The 19295-nt window shown below is 39.9% G+C and overlaps 1 protein-coding gene across 2 annotated transcripts in view; it reads left to right on the forward strand.

Moving 5' to 3' along the window:
* Window positions 1-535: 535 nt before the first annotated feature.
* Window positions 536-19295, forward strand: part of rasgef1b.L (RasGEF domain family member 1B L homeolog) — a 207563-nt gene continuing 188803 nt past the window's right edge. The window contains exon 1 of one of the 2 annotated variants that reach the window (XM_041591204.1): window positions 536-879. In XM_041591204.1, coding sequence (XP_041447138.1) covers window positions 643-879 — 237 coding nt within the window. In that variant the 5' untranslated portion in view covers window positions 536-642. The remainder of the gene's footprint in view (window positions 880-19295) is intronic. The other variant, XM_041591202.1, reaches the window with a different exon arrangement.

The following is a 19295-nucleotide window of genomic DNA, read 5'->3' on the forward strand; positions in this document are numbered from 1 at the left end:
ATACAATGCAGTTGTTCAAGGGCTAAACTGATAATTCCTAGGAAGACATTATTAAAAGGCTTCTCCCAACTTGATAACATGCATAATAAAAGCTGCAATAGCTGCAAACTTTTAATCAGAGTAATATATATTTTATTTTTGCTAAATTTATTTTTTTAATCGAATATAATTGTGCTTCTTCAAAATGGTTGTAACCACATTTAATGCTAATTTAAGGGCAGTCAACAGAAATAAATGAATAAGGGATCATAATCATTGAGTTTTTTTTATTCTCTGGTCAGTGTTACTGGAGCTAGGACAAAGACATTAGAGCTAGAAAAAATGCAGCAGAACCTGGGCAGAGCTAAGCTGTGCTGTATGTGTTACAGATATCTCCAGCCAAAGCATTAGGAGCAGACTGGTTGCATGCTTCTCCCTTTCTCATTGTCTCCCATTTGCTCATCTTCTGTCTTTACTAGATGCTGCGGTGTTGTCCCTCTTTCCACCCCCTCTGCAGGGCCCTTTTCTCTTTCTCTTTTTTTTAGTATGGTAATAGTGACATTCAGCTGGAAAGGCTAGGAGCAGACATCAAACGCCTAGACACTGGTAGAAATTTATCCTTTATCAGTTTCTGAATATATAACACCCACAGAATGCCGGAACATGGGTATTGCACCGAGGAGCACTATTACAACAGTACTGCAGACTGGCGGGAATACAATTCACTTGGGGGTTTCCCTTGATGGCATTTCCTTGGAGATTTCTGGAAACACTTATTTACAATTGTACGGCAATATCTGCTTTTCAGACACCTTTAACCACTGCTTGTATATGGCAAAGTTTTTCGCAGAGCTCCTTGGTTGCACATTGCAAGACAAGGGTGCGTCTCCTACGCTTGAGGTGAGTCCACATGGGAAATAATGTTGCTGTATACTCACAGTGTGCTGCATGTGATTAGGAAGATGGGATGCTGCATTGCTGGACCTCTCACCTTGTACAGTGTCTGTTTAGTAACCCCAAAGAGAAGCTGCAGAGGAACTTTCCTAGCATTACCCTACAACAGGCACATTGCAATAAATTACATGACTTAGAGCACATAACAATATTTACACATGAATTTGCTTGGTTTTTATAATTTTTAGACACGAATCACCCCTGCTAAATGTGGTTTTCTGACCATTGTGCTGATAGATTTGTTGCACCATTATTTAGGGGCAGATTTATCAAGAGTCGAATTTCAAATTTGAAAAACTTCGAAATTCGAATTAAAAAAGCCCAACTGAAGTTTTTTTTGCAGGTGAATAGTCCATATTTGTTCGAATTTGAATCGTAAGAATCAAAGTAATAGCACAACCAATTGACTCCAAATAGATTCTTGGAGGTCCCCCATAAGCTAAAACAGCAATTTGGCAGGTTTTAGATGACGAATGGTCGAAGTCGAATTTTTAAAGAGACAGTACATGATAAATTTAGATATTCAAATTTTTTTCAAATTCAAATCAACTTTGGACTATTCTCACACAAAAATTAGCTCGAAATTTGAATTATTTTTTTTTTATTAACAATTTTTGAAGTTTTACAATAATATAAAAGAAAGGAAAATTAAAGGAAAGAGGATAGTGGGGGGGGGGTTAAGAGAAGGGGGGGTGAGAGCCACGGCACATAATGCTTAGTATTTTGAAATAGCATTTTGCTAAATTTGTTAAGTCAGACCTTTTAACTTTTCAAAGTCCATTTTTCTCCCTTGTAGCAGCAAAAGTATGCTCATAATTTAGAATGTGTTTCACTTCTGCCTGGATGTCCTCACTTCCAGGGAGCGTGATTTTTTTCCAGTTTCTGGCAATTATTGTTCTGCTGGCTAGGATTATGTAGAAGGTCATTTGTTTATGGTTCTTATTTATATATTGCGGGAAGATGCCCAGTAGTGCTAAGTCAGGTTGTAGTGTATATGTCGGGTCTATGAGTTGTTGAAGAAGAGTATTTGTCTTATTCCAGAAGTGGAATCGTTTTGAGGAAGATTTGAGACATGTTTGTTCAAAACATGTAGCTGGGTTTGTTGTTAGCATCCTGTTAGCTTGGAGATAGTGCCTAATACGTAGGTATGTATATAGTTGATTGTTAGGTAGTTTGTGTGTAACTTGGATCACTGAAAAGGTTTTTATGCCATCCTGGTTGTATAAGTCGCCCAATATCTCCAGACCATACTTGCAAGGACACATTTTGTATCGCTCCTTCTAGAGTTGAGAGGGGGGCCAGTGCCACTGGAAACTTGACCAGGTACGTGTTTGATTTTGAAGTTTGCCATGCCTGTATTGTTGCTCTCATTGGCAGTGGTAGAAGAACAATATTCAAAATTGCTTTTCTGTCGTGAAGCCATTTGTGCGTTATTTTAGTTTGGTTATGTTGTTTGTTGTAGAGCCAATGTTCTAGATCTGCCAATTAACTTAGCAGTGTTGCTCTGTAGTAGAGTAGTAGGTTTGAACATGCCAGCCCTGCTTTATGCTTACTGGTGTACATAATGTCTCTAGCAATCCTCGGTTTTACTGGTCCCCAGATAAAGGACATCAGAAATGTTTGCAGTGGCTGGAAGAAGGCATTGCTTAGTGGTTTTGGGAGAACCCGAAACTTGTATAGTAGTTTGGGTAGCATTAGCATTTTGATAGCGTTGATCCACCCTAGTCAGGATACAAAGGTGGTTTGCCATGCTTGTAGCTCATTTTGTGTGTCTTTCAGCAGTGAGGCATAGTTATATTGATAGAGATATAGAGTAGAATTTTGTGTTCAGTTGGTCATATTATAAGCCATTGTATACTCTGAGTTTGCCGTATTTTTTGGGCCAGTGGTTCCATACTTAATATGTAAATAAGGGGGGGATAGAGGGTAGCTCTGCCTGGTCCCATTTGTCAAGGGAAAAGGGTCAAACAGGAAACCTTGTATATTGACCTGTACGATTGGACATGAATAGAGCCATTATAGCAGTTACGAAGGGAGAGGGCATAGCATTCTTATGCAGTACTTTTCTTACAAGCAGCCAGTTCACGCTGTTGAATGCCTTTTTCGGCATTGAGCGCTAATAATAAGGAGGGTGTTCCACTTTTGTATAAATGGTGGATCAATGTAAGCAGTCTTCTAGTATTATCGAATATTTGTCGCCCTTTTACGAACCCTGACTGATCATTATTGATCAAACTCAATATTAGGGGTTGTAGCCTTTGTGCCAAAATAGTAGCATATATTTTAAGGTCTACGTTGAGAAGTGAGAGTGGTGGTAATTAGAGCATTGTACTGTGTCTTTGCCCTGTTTTGGTATTGTTGATATGTGGGATGATAACATTTTCTTTGGTGGTTCGTCTGTTGTAAAAATAAGGTTTAAGGTTCTGGTGAGATATGGGATAAGATGGGAACTAAATTTCTTATAATATTTATTTGTGAACCCATCAGGCCCTGGTGCTTTGTTCAAAGGTAGATTTTTAATTACTGCAAGAATTTCGGCTGGTGAGATAGGGGCTGTTAAGGCTGGTATCACTTCGGGTTGAATAGTTGAAAATCTGTACTTGGTCTAGGAATAGTTGGATTCCACTCAGAGAAAGTTAGATTTGGGTCCTTTTTAAGATTATATAGTTTAGCATAGAACTGAGTGAATGTATTTCTTTTTCCTTCAGATTTATTTTAAAATCTCTATTTTCTGTTTGTATTTGGTCTATTTTATGATGAGAGGTCTGTTTAATCAGTTGTCTCTTCAAAGCTGCATTTGCTCTATTACATAGCATAGGTATGACTCTGAAATTTAAGTAATTGATTTTGACACCTTTGGAGGATTCCAAAGATTGACCTCTTCTTTCAGTTTGGACAATTGGGTTTGTATATCCAACGTTGGTGAGATACGGTTCTCCTTATCTAGTTCATTAATATGAATTAATAGCTGCTTCTGTTTGGTTCTGGATATTTTAGTTCTGTTTGCAGCTATACTTATAAGCTGTCCTCTGATTGTTGCCTTATGGGCACACCAAAGTGTAGCCTCATTTATCTCCCTAGTGTCGTTGCTTAAGAAAAACAGGTCTAACTCTTTAGAGATTTGATCTATTAATATAGGGTCAGTTATTAATGAGATTTAGTCTCCTAGGGGGTTTAGTGGAGAATTGGTACTTTTCCTGTATGCTAAAGTATGTAGCATACAGGAATACAGTTTACAGTATGTATGCTGAATGGTCTGTCCATGTTGTTGTTGTAATGAAACTACCTATTATTTGATTTAGCGTCTGGGTTTGAACTAAAAATAGGTTGATTCTCGTGTATGATTTGTGATGAGGTGAATAATAAGTGTAGTCTCTCTCCCCAGGATTGAAAACTCTCCATACATCATACAGATTATATTGGGACAGCAGTTTTGAGATATTCTTTGCCTCTTTGGTTACTTTATGGCAATATGTTTTGGGTAAGGTAGATGCTCTATCAGTTTCGGGGTCTAGTATGACGTTGAGGTCTCCCCCTATTATTAATATACCTTGCTGTAAATGGGTCAGCTGTTCTAAAACTTGTCTAAGGAATTGGGTTTGATTAGTGTTGGGTGCATAAAGGTTGACTAGTTTGTATTGTTGTTGATTAATAGTACATACAATTATTAAACATCTACCATTGGGGTCTGCCAGTTGCTTTGTACCAGGGCCGGGCCAAGGGGTAGGCAGGGTAAGGCAACTGCCTAGGACGCAAAACCTGAGGGGGGTGCTAAACCTGAGGGGGGCGCACTTATCAGGGGTAAAAAAAAAATGTGTCCCATGGCAGGCCTTTAGTATTTAAGTATTATTTAAAAAAAAAAAAAAACGCATTCCCCAAGGGCCGCACACCCTGGGAGCGCTCAGCGTGAGCACCGTGATGTCAGCAGCAGGCCAGCACCAGCGCTCCTCCACCCTGGGATCGCTTTGCGTGACTCCCAATTCCGCTTCCTGTAACTGTGACGCGCTAGCGCGATGGCACGCATGCGCATTGGGCTGCTGCCTGCGTAAGATGTCACATCACTGAAGGAGTTCCAGATAAAGGTTGTTATTCATCTGAGCTGTTTTTGTGTGCTGTGCTAGTGGGATGTTCCAGGTGGCTAGAATTGTTTTCCTTCCTCAATTGTTTTAATGGTCTTTTGCGTCTCCTTCCAGTGAACTACCAATTTTGTTGGATAGCCCCACTTATATGGTACTTCATGAGCATGTAAGGCCTGTGTTATGGCAGTTAGCTCCCGTCGTTTTGCCAATGTGGTTGGAGATAGGTCTGCAAAAATGAGTATGTTATCATATGGCTGTGGAAGGGATCTTTGCTTCCTCATGTATTGTAGCAGGTCTTCCTTAGTATGATAAAAGTGGATTTTCATTATGACATCCCTTGGCGCACACCATTTGGGGCTGCTTTAGGTTTGCGAAGTCTGTGTATTCTATGAGAAGATGGTCTGCAGGGGTTTCTGGTAAAGCTGACAGTATTAGGGTCTGCGCATATTGGCAGAGCATTGGTTGCTTAATGTCTTCTGGTACTCCTCTCAGTCTTACATTATTTTGCCTGGAGCGATCCTCCAGGTCGGCTACTTTATTCTGTAATGCTAAAATGAGGGAGTCCTGCGCATTTACTCTATCAGCCATTGAATTGTGCACTCACGCTATCAGGACCGCCATCAGAAATCGCAGGGCCCCGTACAAAATTTCCTGGGCCCCCTGGGCTGCGCCCACCTCATGCCCCACCTACAGGTCTGCCCTCCCCACCACACAGTAAAAAAAACAAAACAAATATTGGTGGCTAGGGTTCCCACATGTTAAAAAAAAATAAAAAGATATTGGTGGTCAGGGCCCCCCATAAAAAACATTTGTGGCCAGGGCCCCCCCCATTAAAAAATATTGGTGGCTAGGACCCCACATGAGAAAAAAAAATTAGTGGCTAGGGCCCCCCCCACCCCCCCCCACCCACATTATAAGAAAATTGGTGGCCAGGGCCCTTTAAACGTCCATGCCTTCCCGAAGTCAGCAGCTCTCAGAAAGATCGGGGGCCTGGCTAATCAAGTAAGTGTGGCCGGGGCCCCCCTTACCCTCGGGGCCCCCTACAACTCTCCCCCCTGATGGCTGCCCTGGACGCTATTTCCTCCATTTTGTTTTCGAGGTGGTCTGTACGGGTTGCTATGGCCTTTAATTCATGCACAGTTGCTTTTGTGTCTGTTTTAATGTCCTCCCTGAGTTGAGTCAGCAGTGATTTTAGTTGGGAGTCAGTGAGCGCTGCTGTTTATACTTAGCTGCGTTTGGCTCCGCATCAGGCTCATTGCGTCTCGGGGAGGATTTAGGAGTCTTTAGGAGTTGACCAAGTTTTTGATCAGTTCTGCTTTAGTGCACCTTTTATTGAACAGAGTTAATAAGTTTTATATTAGGCAACCTTATGTGAATAATCATAAGCTCATCTTTTTTATTCTCAAACAAGCCTTTCTTATACATCAGGCATGCATGTTCAACTCATATTGTTACTGATTTAACAATAGACAGATTTAAAATGACTTTTTTTTTCTTGGCTACTACATGTAGTGGGTGGAATGTTCTATCACATTTACTATGACCAGCTTGGTTTGTGACCACTAAAACAACAAAGATTTTTCCACTATAAGGTTGATGGCACATGGGGCAAACAGGAAATTTCCTCTCCTACGGCCAACAAAGCGTCCAATAATAATTGTCATGGGTAAAACACATCAGTTGCATAATTGCAGGTTTTTTGTTTTTTTTTCGTAACTTAGATTTTATTGGGTTTCACAATAAACTTACATAGTCAACAACAAAAGACTCATGTCATTATCCATAACAATCAGCTCCGTTCCATGCAAAGGTATCTAAATTGCGTTACAGACTGAAGTTCGAATTACATAAAAGCATCAAAACATCACAACCATATTGGAAAAGCAAGAGTTAAAAATAAAAATAAAAAAAGAGAAAAGAAGTTGGGAAAGTAAGGAGAGGGAGAAAATAAAACAACCAACACAAGAGAGCATAGGAAGGGGAAGAAGTAGCCACTAGTGACACTTCGAATTCCGAGCTTTGTTGTAAACAATGGGCAAATCAGGATCGGTCATCTCTAGTTATTAGATAATAATCCCAGTTGCCCCAAATATTATTATGTAACTGTAATGAATTGTTAATACGGGCAGTCATTTCCTCAAATCTCTTGTTATTTTCAAGCCTAAGGATTATTTCTTGAGTGGATGGGATGGCGGAGGATTTCCATTTGGAGGTTATTGCCAATCTGGCTACAGTAGTTACCTGGTTGACCCACTTTTGAGACGCGCCTTTCAATCCCGAAATAGGGAGAGCTAAGAGTAAGTGGGGCATGTCGATATTCAAAGGAGTTCTGAGGACCGCTATTATTAAATTGACAATTTCCTGCCAGAACTCAGTCAGTTTAGGACAGGCCCATAAAATGTGATGAAGCGTGCCCTTATGGTGGCACCCCCTCCAGCATAGAGGGCTGCCCTGTGGAAACATCTTAGAAAGCCTATCTGGGGTGAGGTACCATTTCATCAGCGTTTTATATATACTCTCTTTTTGTTGAACATAAGTCGTTATTTTGCGGGCATTTTCCCATATTTTGCCCCATTGGGCTAAGGTTAAGCCTGGTTCCCACATAGATTCCCAATACAGCATGTATGAGTGTTTAGGGAAGGGGTCTTCGGGAAGGGCGTTCAATAAGCTGTATAAAAGTGAGATTAGACCCTTATACGGGGAACATGCTACCTAATATTTTCTCAAAGGGGGATAGCCGAATAATAGATCGCTGTCTAAAGAGAGTGCTAATAAAATGTTTAATCTGGAGGAATTCCATTTCCTTCCCTGAACTCCACTTACATCTACCAGCAAGTTCCTGATATGTATAAAGCCTGTGCCTTAGCGGATCTACGAAATCAATGACTTTAAAGGCCGCCCAATGAGATTGGTAAATCGGTCTCTGACCTGGCTGGAAGTCTGGATTCCCTTGAAGCAGTGTTAGGGCTGATGGGTGGTGACTAATCTTATATTTCCTTTGGCACTGTCGCCATATAGTACACGTGAATGTGATGGGTTTTGGGGCCAGAGTCAAAAGCTGTAGTTTGGGCTTATCAGATAGTATCAAATTGCTTATTTGAAGGGGAGAAGTCCACGCTGCCTCTAACTGAGCCCATCTAGTTGGAGGAGAGGTTTGCAGCCACACTAGAGTTTGGCGAAGATGAGTGGCTTCATAATATTTCCCCACATCTGGTACTGCCAGGCCACCTTGGCTCCTCCCAGTCAAGAGTACAGATCGTGGAAATCTAGCCTTCGTGGAACCCCAGATGAATTTAAATATTAGCTTTTGAATATGGCCCAGCTGTGATGGTGGGAGTCGAAGTGGAATGGTTTCAAACAAATACAATAACTTGGGGAGTATAGTCATTTTAATTGCAGCAATACGCCCGAGCCAGGAAATATGGTATTGCTGCCAATCTTGGAGGTCCTTTGTGATTTGTTTCACCATAGGCTAAAAATTAGTTTGAAACAGTTGGTGGTAATGAGGGGTTAGTTTGATACCTATATAGTTAATATGGGACTTGTGCCACTTGTACTGGAAATTTTCTTGCAGAGCTCTCCGGATATTACCCTCAGTATGGAACATAAGTGCTTCCGATTTCGCCCAATTTATTTTGTATCCCGCTACTTTACTATATTCTGATAAGGTGTTATGGAGATTGGGTAGGGATATTAGCGGATTACTAAGGGTCAATAGGACGTCGTCCATAAAGAGGGATATTTTGTATTCCCCCTAGCCCACTGTTATTCCAGATATATCTGGATGTTCTCTTATTTTGGACGCCAGGGGTTCTATACTGAGGGCATAGAGCAGAAGGGAGAGAGGACAGCCCTGCCTGGTCCCGTTCCTGATATGGATCGGTGCCCCTACATCTCCATTCAATTTCAAATAGGCTAAGGGAGTGGAATAAAGAAGATTGATCGCTTGCAAAAAGGAGCCCCGAAAGCCCATGTGCTGAAGCATCTGGGTCATGTAAGTCCAGTCTAGCCTATCAAAGGCTTTCTCCGCATCCAAGCTCAACATGACAGAGGAGATGCCCTGGGATTGAATAATATCAATTAAATCTTTCGCTCTGCGTGTGTTGTCCCCTGCTTGCCTGCCCACCACAAAGCCCACCTGGTCACTATTGATCAATCTGGGCAATAATGGAGTCAGTCTTTGGGCTAATAATTTCGTAAAGATTTTCAGATCGCTATTCAAAAGTGCTATGGGCCTGTAATTCCCACACAATGAGGGGTCTTTACCTTCCTTTGGCAGGACCGTTATGTAGGAGGCAAGCATGGTATCGGGTATTTTTTCCCCCCATTGTAAAAAGGCATTAAATAGGTCAGTGAGTATTGGTGCCAGGATCCCACGGAAAGTCTTATAATAGGAGTTAGAGAACCCGTCAGGTCCCGGGGACTTATGGAGCGGAAGAGATAGCAGCAGATTATTTCTTCCTGTGTAATAGTTTTATTAAGGCCTTCCAGTTCTTCGTCTGTCAATTTAGGTAAGTGACACCCTTCTAACAACTGGGCTATCTGTTTTGTTTTAGAGCAGGTCATTTGAGTGGATTCTGGGAAGACATTGTAGAGTGTAGAGTAATAAGCGTGGAAGGCCTTTGAAATCTCGATAGGACTGTGTAGGGGCTCTCCTCTGTCAGATTGAATTGTTAGAATTTGGGACTGCCTAGTACGTTGACGGAGCTGATTCGCTAGAATAGTATGGGCTTTGTTACCCATTTGTTAATATCTCCGTTTTGTCCAGAGCAAAGTCTTTTCTGCATTCTGGGTGGCAAGTTGTTTCAATGCGGAACGTAACCTCTGAATCTCTTGGGCTATGATAGGGTCTGGGTTATATGAGTAGGTAGCTTCTAGTTTACATAAGTTATTCTCTAAATCGTACGTTTCCTTTCTTTTATTGCGCCTCTGAGCAGTAGACAGTGATATGATATGGCCCCTAATAACCGCCTTATGGGCCTCCCACAGAACGGCCAACGAAGAAATTGACCCCTTATTATGAGTAAAGTACTCTTTCAAATGTTCCCCAATAGCATCTCTTGAACTAATGTCATTTAAAATAGTTTCATTCAATCTCCAGTGTGTCTGTCTCTGCATCATGGGGGGGATGGGGGCATGATCAGACCATGAGATAGCTTGAATAGAGGTAGTAATAGGGAATTTCAAACAATTCTGGGAAACAAAAAAATAGTCTAATCTCATAGAAGTCTGGTGGGGGGAGGAGTAAAACGTGAACCGTTTATCCCTAGGATTATTAATTTGCCAAGGGTCAAATAGGGCATAAGACCTGATCAGGGACCGAAATTGCTTGGCTTTCTGTGGGACTTGGGAAGTGCGAGATGGAAGGATATCTCTGTCCAGGTTCTCAGAAAACACTAAATTGTAATCACCACCTGCTGGTGAGTTGCGGAAGAGTACTTATTAGTCAAGGCCAAAGTTTTGCGTACCATACGAATCTGCTTAACATTTGGGACATAGACATTAAGCAAAGTAACTGGGGTACCAATGTAGGAGCCCTGCAGAAGTATATAGTGGCCCTGTTGGTCCGCAACTTGCTTAGAGACTGTAAAAGGGCAATCTTTATGGATCAGAATCATAACCCCAGCTTTTTTGTGGGAACCTGATGCCTGGTAGGTTCTGGTATAGAGGCGAGAGTTGAGTCTACAGTTATCTGAGGTCTTAAAATGAGTCTCCTGAAAGAAGGCAATATCTGCCTGAAATCGTCGAAGTTCCTTAAGGGCTAGCATTCGTTTCCTGGGGCTATTCAGTCCTTTCACATTTAAAGAAATTAGGCGAATCATCGTGGCAATATAATGGAGAAAGCTAATCTGCAGGGCTCATAGTGTAACCCCTAAACACCAAACAATATCAACATTCATAGTAACCATTTGTATAATTAGCAGGGGCCTGGGAGCTTATGGCACTTGGAGAGCTGGATAACGAGGAGTGCCCAGGGTTGGGGTAGTTGCTGTCTCTCCTTACCCCAGAGAACTCCAGGAGTTGAGAAGGACTGTGTGGAAGCGAGCTTGTGGGGGAGCTAGGGATAGACGCACTTCCCGTGTCCTGTTCCTCACCGCTCTCCCTCGCCCTGTGCAGCTTCTCTACCGCAGTTGACTTGTGCGGCTGAGGTGTCGATTTGAGGGGAGCAGTCGGGGAGCTTTTGGTTGGGTCCTGCGTCATGTCCAGAGTGGCGCCGCCATTTTGGATCTTACGGAGCTTATCAGCAGCCGAGCGTTTCTGCAGGAAAGGTGACAGCGTACCTGCTGTTTCACGATTCTTCTTTTTCCCCATAAGTTCCCTGCCGTTTCTGAAGATTCCCCGATCTTCTGTAAACTAAATGTAGCTTGAATTCGGGGGATTATGGCCTATCACTGCGGAGCTCTGAAAACAAACGTCTTCACCCAGTCATGACGCGCATGCGCCCCCTGCAGGGGTTTTTTTAACAGTGTTGCATCTTACAAAGGTACTAATGAACTTATTTTAGTTTCAACTTTATTTGAAACTTTATTTGCAGAAATTAAAATGATACTAACCCTGTCTCATGAAAATTTTAACCGATGCAGTAAAGCAATCCCCAGGACTTTATGCCCAGGAGGTGTCAGTTTGCTTCACTGAAATAGCTGTATTTGTGGAGTTAGAGAAGGCTAAAAATACAGATCTCAAGCTCAATGAGCACCACAATTTAGGTTGCTCCAACAGAGAATAATGGTGCCTAGCAAAGTGTTTAGGCTACATTTTTAGTTTGGTCTTTCATTAAAATTTTGATGGTCGTGGTTAAAATCACGATAACAAAATAATTACCATTATATTAACAATTGAGCTTTATGGGCAATATAGGCTATACAGGGATTATTACTCTCTTGGAAAAATGTAACAAAACACTGATGAGACATACAGCATAGAAATTGGAGCCAACACATTGCCTAATTAAACTAAATCTGTTTGCTAGCCATATTTGGATAATAATTCACCTTTTAACAGGGCTATAATTACAAAAAACTAATTACAAAATGAAACTTGATAGCTTAGAATGGTTTTGTGCTAAACTTGAAATCATTATTTCACCATTCGTCAATAGTGCAACAATTGCAACTGCAACATCCTGCAAGTTAAAAGAGTAAAGACTTTATGTAAAATAATTGTAGATGAAAGTACCAGTATTATACTTCCAATGCAGATAATACATTTTGCTCTTCAGTGCTTCTTTCCAGTAAAGGCCAACTAAAACCTATGACAAAGTCACTTAGCAAGATCCTATCTAAGGTTGTTTAGGTTTTTTGTCTAATTTCCCCTTTAGTGTAATCATGTAATTGCTGTATTTAGTTTCACTGTGTTTGAGGTACTATCACTGTGAGTCACAACATGCAAGATGGAGAACGATAGGTGGAATCAATTGCCAAAAATTATGGGTAATACTGTACTGAACAGGAATTTAATTTCACATCCCCCAGTACTGATGCTGTAATTGCATCTGCCCCTATGAGGCAGAACTCTACAAAAACATTACACAAAAAATAGAAGAAAGGAAGGAGAGTGCAGGGGTGATCCTAGCAGTGTGAATGGCTAATTTATATACAGCAGTATCACTATTTGACTTAAGTTACTCTTCAAATACAATAGTTTATGGCAATGACACAATTTTGAGCTATTTCTTGCACATGGCATTTATTACTAATGGATGCCGGAAAAAAACACCTCAAATTGCCCCCTTTCACTTTTGTGGCACCCAGGTGCAAGAAATGGTTTGATATTTTAGAAAAGTGGCCTGGCATGTATAGATGGTTCCAGGACATAACAAATGTGTTTATTACCAGTCCATCTTCCCATCTGGCTTTATGCTTTAGGCCAGAACCCTGTATTTCAGTGATGTCCAACTTTTTCCATGTAGTGGGGGATAATCCACTATACAATGTTTTGGGGGCTGGGGGTTGACACAATAATGATAGCATGCAAGTAAGTTAGCAAATGTCTTGTGTTCCTCCAGTTGGAAAGTACTGCTCTAGTTAAACAACAGTTTGAAACAGAAAAGTCTGTAATCACATATTGCATATAATATACAATAAATTATAAATTACAGTGTGCCTAATCAAATGCAGCTTTTGACTATTGACCCACAAAGTTAATATATTTTGTCATATGTGTTCCCTGTAATAACCAAATGTAATAATCTTTTATTTTAACACATATTTTATCCAGGTTGAAAAATGTTTAATTTCTTCCTTTTGCATAATAACCAATATTACTAGCACTAATGCTAAATAAAGGCTGCCCTATAAAAAAGACATCTATTATCAATCTCTACTGGTGACTTTTTGTTATATGTTGTTTTTTGTTGACTCTAAATAAGGTAAACGCAGACTCCCTTGTGCAATTTTTTTTCATGAACTGCCACTTCTGCATTTTCCCCAGGCTTTGATACGCAGGTAGATTTCACCTCTAGGCTATGGCAGAAGAAAAATACATCATGCATTTAATAGCAGTGTATGAAAAATGTGCCCCAGAGATTTTAACTATTTGCTTAAAGGAGAAATACATATTAATAAAGATTTTGAGATGTACTTCCCCAAGGTCTTTTAACATAAATGCTTTGGGACTCTTTCCTCTCTCTAACTAGGATATTCTTTTGCAAAGCTTTCTGAACACAGTTAGCACTATAGTAAATTGAGTGCACCGTTCTCTTACTATGAGCTCCACTACCAATACTGTGCTCCAGATGAGACATTAGGGGGCACATTTACTAAGGGTCGAACATCAAGGGTTAATAAACCCTCAAATTCGACCCTCAAAGTAAAATCCTTCGAATTTGCAAATACTACGAACGATTCGAAGGATTTTAATCGATCAATCGAAGGATTTTTCTTCGATCAAAAAAACCTTAGAAAACTGATGGGGAAGGTCCCCATAGGCTAACATTGTATATTATCAAGTATGTATTCTAATTTTTATTGAAAGAGACAGTACTTCGACTATCGAATGGTCGAATAGTTGAACGATTTTTAGTTCGAATCAAAGTCGAAGTCGTAGTCGAAGGTCATAGTAGCCTATTCGATGGTCGAAGTACCCAAAAAAATTCTTCGAAATGCGAAGTTTTTTTACTTCGAATCCTTAATTCGAATCACTAAGTCTTAGAGAGCAAGCCCTCGCAAACGGTGTGGAGGCAGGGTGTAGTGTAACTGTAATTTGGTTCAGGGTGCAATAATTGGGCGCCAGTGGTTCTTATAACTTAACCAATGAACATATTTATTGAGCAATAACAATCCTCAATGGAGTGTACATACAGAGCAAGCAGAATCATACATCAACAGTGGATAGACATATACTCACAGTACCTTTGGTCAGTAGCTGTCCCCCACAGAGATGGGGACAATGTAAACAACAGCCACTCAGGGTACACCCAGCTTTCAGCCTTTTCGCTAAGTGGAACCTGAGGGGAAACTCACATCCCTAGGTCTGTACACTTAGTCCCTACTGCTGGGCAATTAGTACCTGGGATCATAATCCCAGGTACTCGAAGGAGCCTCAAGCTGCTCAGCTAAATAGCCTGTCTATCTGCCACTCCTAAAGTGACCTCTTAAGGTGAGTAGCCTATCCTTACTAGACCTGACCTGTCTAGGTTCCACTCAAGCTCTGCCTGCCTGCTCAGGTTAGAGCCAGCACAAGATGTACTCTGAGCGCATGGCACAGAACTTTATACTTTAGCACAGTGCCATCTACTGGTCACTATTGTGAACACCAAGGGGCGTAGCTTTAAGCAGGAATACTAACAGGTCCCCCTCCTAACTGTATTTTAGGACCCAGTTAAGCATCTATAACACTGGAGGACTGCCTGCTAAATAATACTGGGAGACTAATTTACCAGTGCCCTACACAGTTATGGTGCTGATCTTGCCTATGTCTTGAATGACACACTGATTTATTCATTGTCAATAACTGCAGACAGGAGTATTAAAATGAGCCCACAGTGTGCAGTAAATGAATAAACAGTCCATGCCATAACCAGCTCATTCAATTCTAGTCACATCCTGCATATTCCCTAAACATTTATACTTATCTATCAATGTCAAAAAAGATACTGCACATAATTTAACTATAAGCCATGATTTTGTTGTTCAGCATACTTTAAATGTATTACCGAACATATAAAAAAATCTGTTTATTTTTCTAGTCCGTAAACCACATAGCTTGCATTTAAATAGGTAAGCAGATTTAAAAGTTGGAAAGATCAATAGTGTCACGGCCTCTCTTCATCACTCCTCATAATAATGCCAACAACTGTATGAGTTGCCCAGGTTTGTCAAAACTGTGTGCTTAGTCAGGCAAAATACCTATTGATCCCACTAGTAAATGATATTGCTTTTGCTTTGGGCCCCTTAAACTGCTATTAGTTATATACTCATTGGTTTGAAAAAAAAAATTGTAAAAACTTGTACCTGCATTTTTGGTAAAGACTATTCATTTTTTGTAAGGTGCCATTCCCATCCCATGAAAACAGTAAACCATTCTTCTCCTTAATATGTAATTATATATTTCTAATGTGGTTATTGACATGAAATTTAAACCAGATGTGGGTAACAACTCAAGTAATCCAAACATACAAAGAAATAGAGTCCATAAATTACGTTATGTGTAATAAAGTGGAATGACACTGAATAAGTATTGAACACACTTACTGAAATTTATTTAATTATAACAGCTTCAAGAAACATGGCTCTCTCCCACCGACACTGCTTCACCTGCTGCTCTCTCCTATGGAGGCTTATTTAGTCACACCCCTAGACCGGGAGATAGTCATGGCTGTGGGGTTGGATTTCTTCTCTCCCCCAAATATAGGTTACAAAATTCTTATGTAGTCCACAGCATTCATTTGTTTTCTCCAATTTCTCTGCGTCACATATTGTCCCCATGGTACCTACTCCTCTAGATTCAAATTTCTCAAACTTATATTCAGGCCCTCAACAGCGAAGCCCCTCCCTATATTTCACTCCTTCACGCAACCTTCCCTCTGCTTCTGACCTTCGCCTCGCTTCTCCTCTCATCACTTCTGCCCATTCTCATCTACAAGACTTCTCTCGGGCCTCTGTTTTTCTCTGGAACTCTCTGCCTCAAGCTGTCAGACTTTCTCCTTCTTTCCAAACTTTCAAATGTTCCTTAAAGACCCACATGTTTAGAGAAGCTTATTCAATGTATCTTAATTAATCAGTCATTGCTGTATCATAAATCACAAAATTGTTTCTATAATCCTAAATCTCAATTGTACCCTAACCTTTAGTTTTTAAACTCTCGTAAGTAGGCCCCTCTAATCCTTTTGTACTCTGTAAACCCGTGTTTGTTATTCACCATGTATTTCACGTTTGTAATAACTAAGGTAAAGCCCTGCGTAACTTGTCGACGCTATATAAATAAATGATGATGATTACTTGCCTTGCAATATTTCACTATTTAACTGTGAAGTGTAAGATAGTGCAGAGAACTAGCCACAAGATGGAGAGAAATATAGTCTTATAAATCTCATAATTTTGCAACTAGTCTCTCACAAAGAAAAACAAATCTTTAAATGGCCAGTTTTGGAGTATGGTCTGTTTCCAATGATACCCTTAAAACCACATACTCTTTAGTCCAATAAATAGGTATTGTGGTACAGTGTCGCACTGGGGTGTGCAGGGCAATAATTGAATAAAATTTTTGCCATGATAAAAAAAAAAAAGCCCAAAAACTCGAATTCGAATTACAGTTTCAAAAACTTGAATGTTTGACATTTATTAGAAAAACTCGAATGTAAACCTCTGGCACCTAAAAGCTTGCAAATCCATGTAGGTCAAAGGGAACTGTCAAAATTTTGCGAATTTTTTTCAATTGGAGTTTTTTGAATTTTCGACTTTTTTTTTAAAGCTTGTAGGTATGGGACCTGGGTTTTCCGGATAATGGATCTTTCCATAATTTAGATCATGATAACTTTAGTCTACTAGAAAATCACTATAATAGAAGCCTCACAGAGCAATATTTTTTTGAATGCTAGGGTCAGTGATGCCATTTGAAAGGTGGAAACAAGCAGATGAATAAGGCAAATAATTAAAAAACAAATCAATGTAAAAAAAATGAAGACCAATTGATACTGAACATACTGAAAGTGAACCATCCCTTTAACTACACCCTGGAATCATTATGTAAAAAGCCTAACTTTGTTTTATTTGCAGGCGGGATAATAATGTGTCAATGCTAAAGATGAATCTAAACCAGTGTTCCCAATGCTGCTCTGTGGATTGCGTTCTGGTCAAGTCTTTTAGGTGAAGTTTGTTCAGTTCTTTGTCAAATCTGTTTCACTTTAGAAAAGATTATTATTAAACCTGGGAACAAATACTTTTGTGTAGGTCTTTGAACATTGCCTAAATACTGCTCCTTTTGTAAAGCAGTGTCTTGAACTGTATAAACCATTTTCTACCTAGTTTTAGTCAAATCACTGCCAGAGGAAAGATGTGCTTCATGAAAGGGGAATCTGAGGCATGTACAGTAGCTTGTCTCCCATTTAGAAGGATCTTGGGCTATCATATGAGCTCAAAAATACAAAAGGATCTCATGTAATTTAAACATTGTTAACCCCAGGTTTAAGAGAGTTGTTGTACAAATGTAACCGATTAACATGGGCAGGAAAGCTCTGTTTAAAAAAAAAAAACAAACACTTTTTTAGACTTTGCAAAATGAAAACATACTAGTTAAATACTACAACTAAGTACAAAAAGATTACCATAGAATGACAGAAATTACGAAATAAACTAAAAAAATGCACAATCTAGACTGAGTGGTCAGGAAGGCAGCTAAATGTAGACGCTCCATAATCGACTGAGGTATAGGATTGTGGGGGGGGCACTTCCGGGGGTCCACGGGCACTTACCCATCTGTGTATATATATATATATATATATATATATATATATATATATATATATATATATATATATATATATATATCTATATATACCAAACAAGGGAAAGTTGTGCTCACCACTATTTTTTAAAACCATTAGGCGGGGGTGCAATGAGGGTGTGACCACAAAATACATATAGTCAACTACAAGAGGTCCTCTGCACTCAACCCATTATCAATATATTTAAGACAGAGACATTTTGTGCATACTGCTACTAAAAAATGCCTTACCCTTTAAACAACACAGGGATTGTTTGTCCATATATTGCAATATATTTAAGCTGGCCAACTACGTCAAAGCCATCCCATATCTGGCCAGTCCTACGCTTAATTTTCATCTGATTCATTAAGAATTCAATTGCTTAATTATACATTTTACAAAGGGACTCAGTTTTACCTGCAACTTACTAGCTGCTTTCAAAGTAAAACTCCCAAACTTGGCTGCCCTTTTATTAGACACCAGTGGGATCACCTGACTATAGCTGGGAAGGGTGGGAGCTACAACATGGAGCTGGTCACTGCTCCTGTATAACTATAACAAACAAGGGAAAGTTGTGCTCACCACTATTTTTTAAAACCATTAGGCGGGGGTGCAATGAGGGTGTGACCACAAAATACATATAGTCAACTACAAGAGGTCCTCTGCACTCAACCCATTATCAATATATTTAAGACAGAGACATTTTGTGCATACTGCTACTAAAAAATGCCTTACCCTTTAAACAACACAGGGATTGTTTGTCCATATATTGCAATATATTTAAGCTGGCCAACTACGTCAAAGTCATCCCATATCTGGCCAGTCCTACGCTTAATTTTCATCTGATTCATTAAGAATTCAATTGCTTAATTATACATTTTACAAAGGGACTAAGTTTTACCTGCAACTTACTAGCTGCTTTCAAAGTAAAACTCCCAAACTTGGCTGCTCTTTTATTAGACACCAGTGGGATCACCTGACTATAGCTGGGAAGGGTGGGAGCTACAACATGGAGCTGGTCACTGCTCCTGTATAACTATAACAAACAAGGGAAAGTTGTGCTCACCACTATTTTTTAAAACCATTAGGCGGGGGTGCAATGAGGGTGTGACCACAAAATACATATAGTCAACTACAAGAGGTCCTCTGCACTCAACCCATTATCAATATATTTAAGACAGAGACATTTTGTGCATACTGCTACTAAAAAATGCCTTACCCTTTAAACAACACAGGGATTGTTTGTCCATATATTGCAATATATTTAAGCTGGCCAACTACGTCAAAGTCATCCCATATCTGGCCAGTCCTACGCTTAATTTTCATCTGATTCATTAAGAATTCAATTGCTTAATTATACA

Source organism: Xenopus laevis, chromosome 1L (assembly GCF_017654675.1).
Source record: "Xenopus laevis strain J_2021 chromosome 1L, Xenopus_laevis_v10.1, whole genome shotgun sequence".
Lineage (NCBI taxonomy): Eukaryota > Metazoa > Chordata > Amphibia > Anura > Pipidae > Xenopus > Xenopus laevis.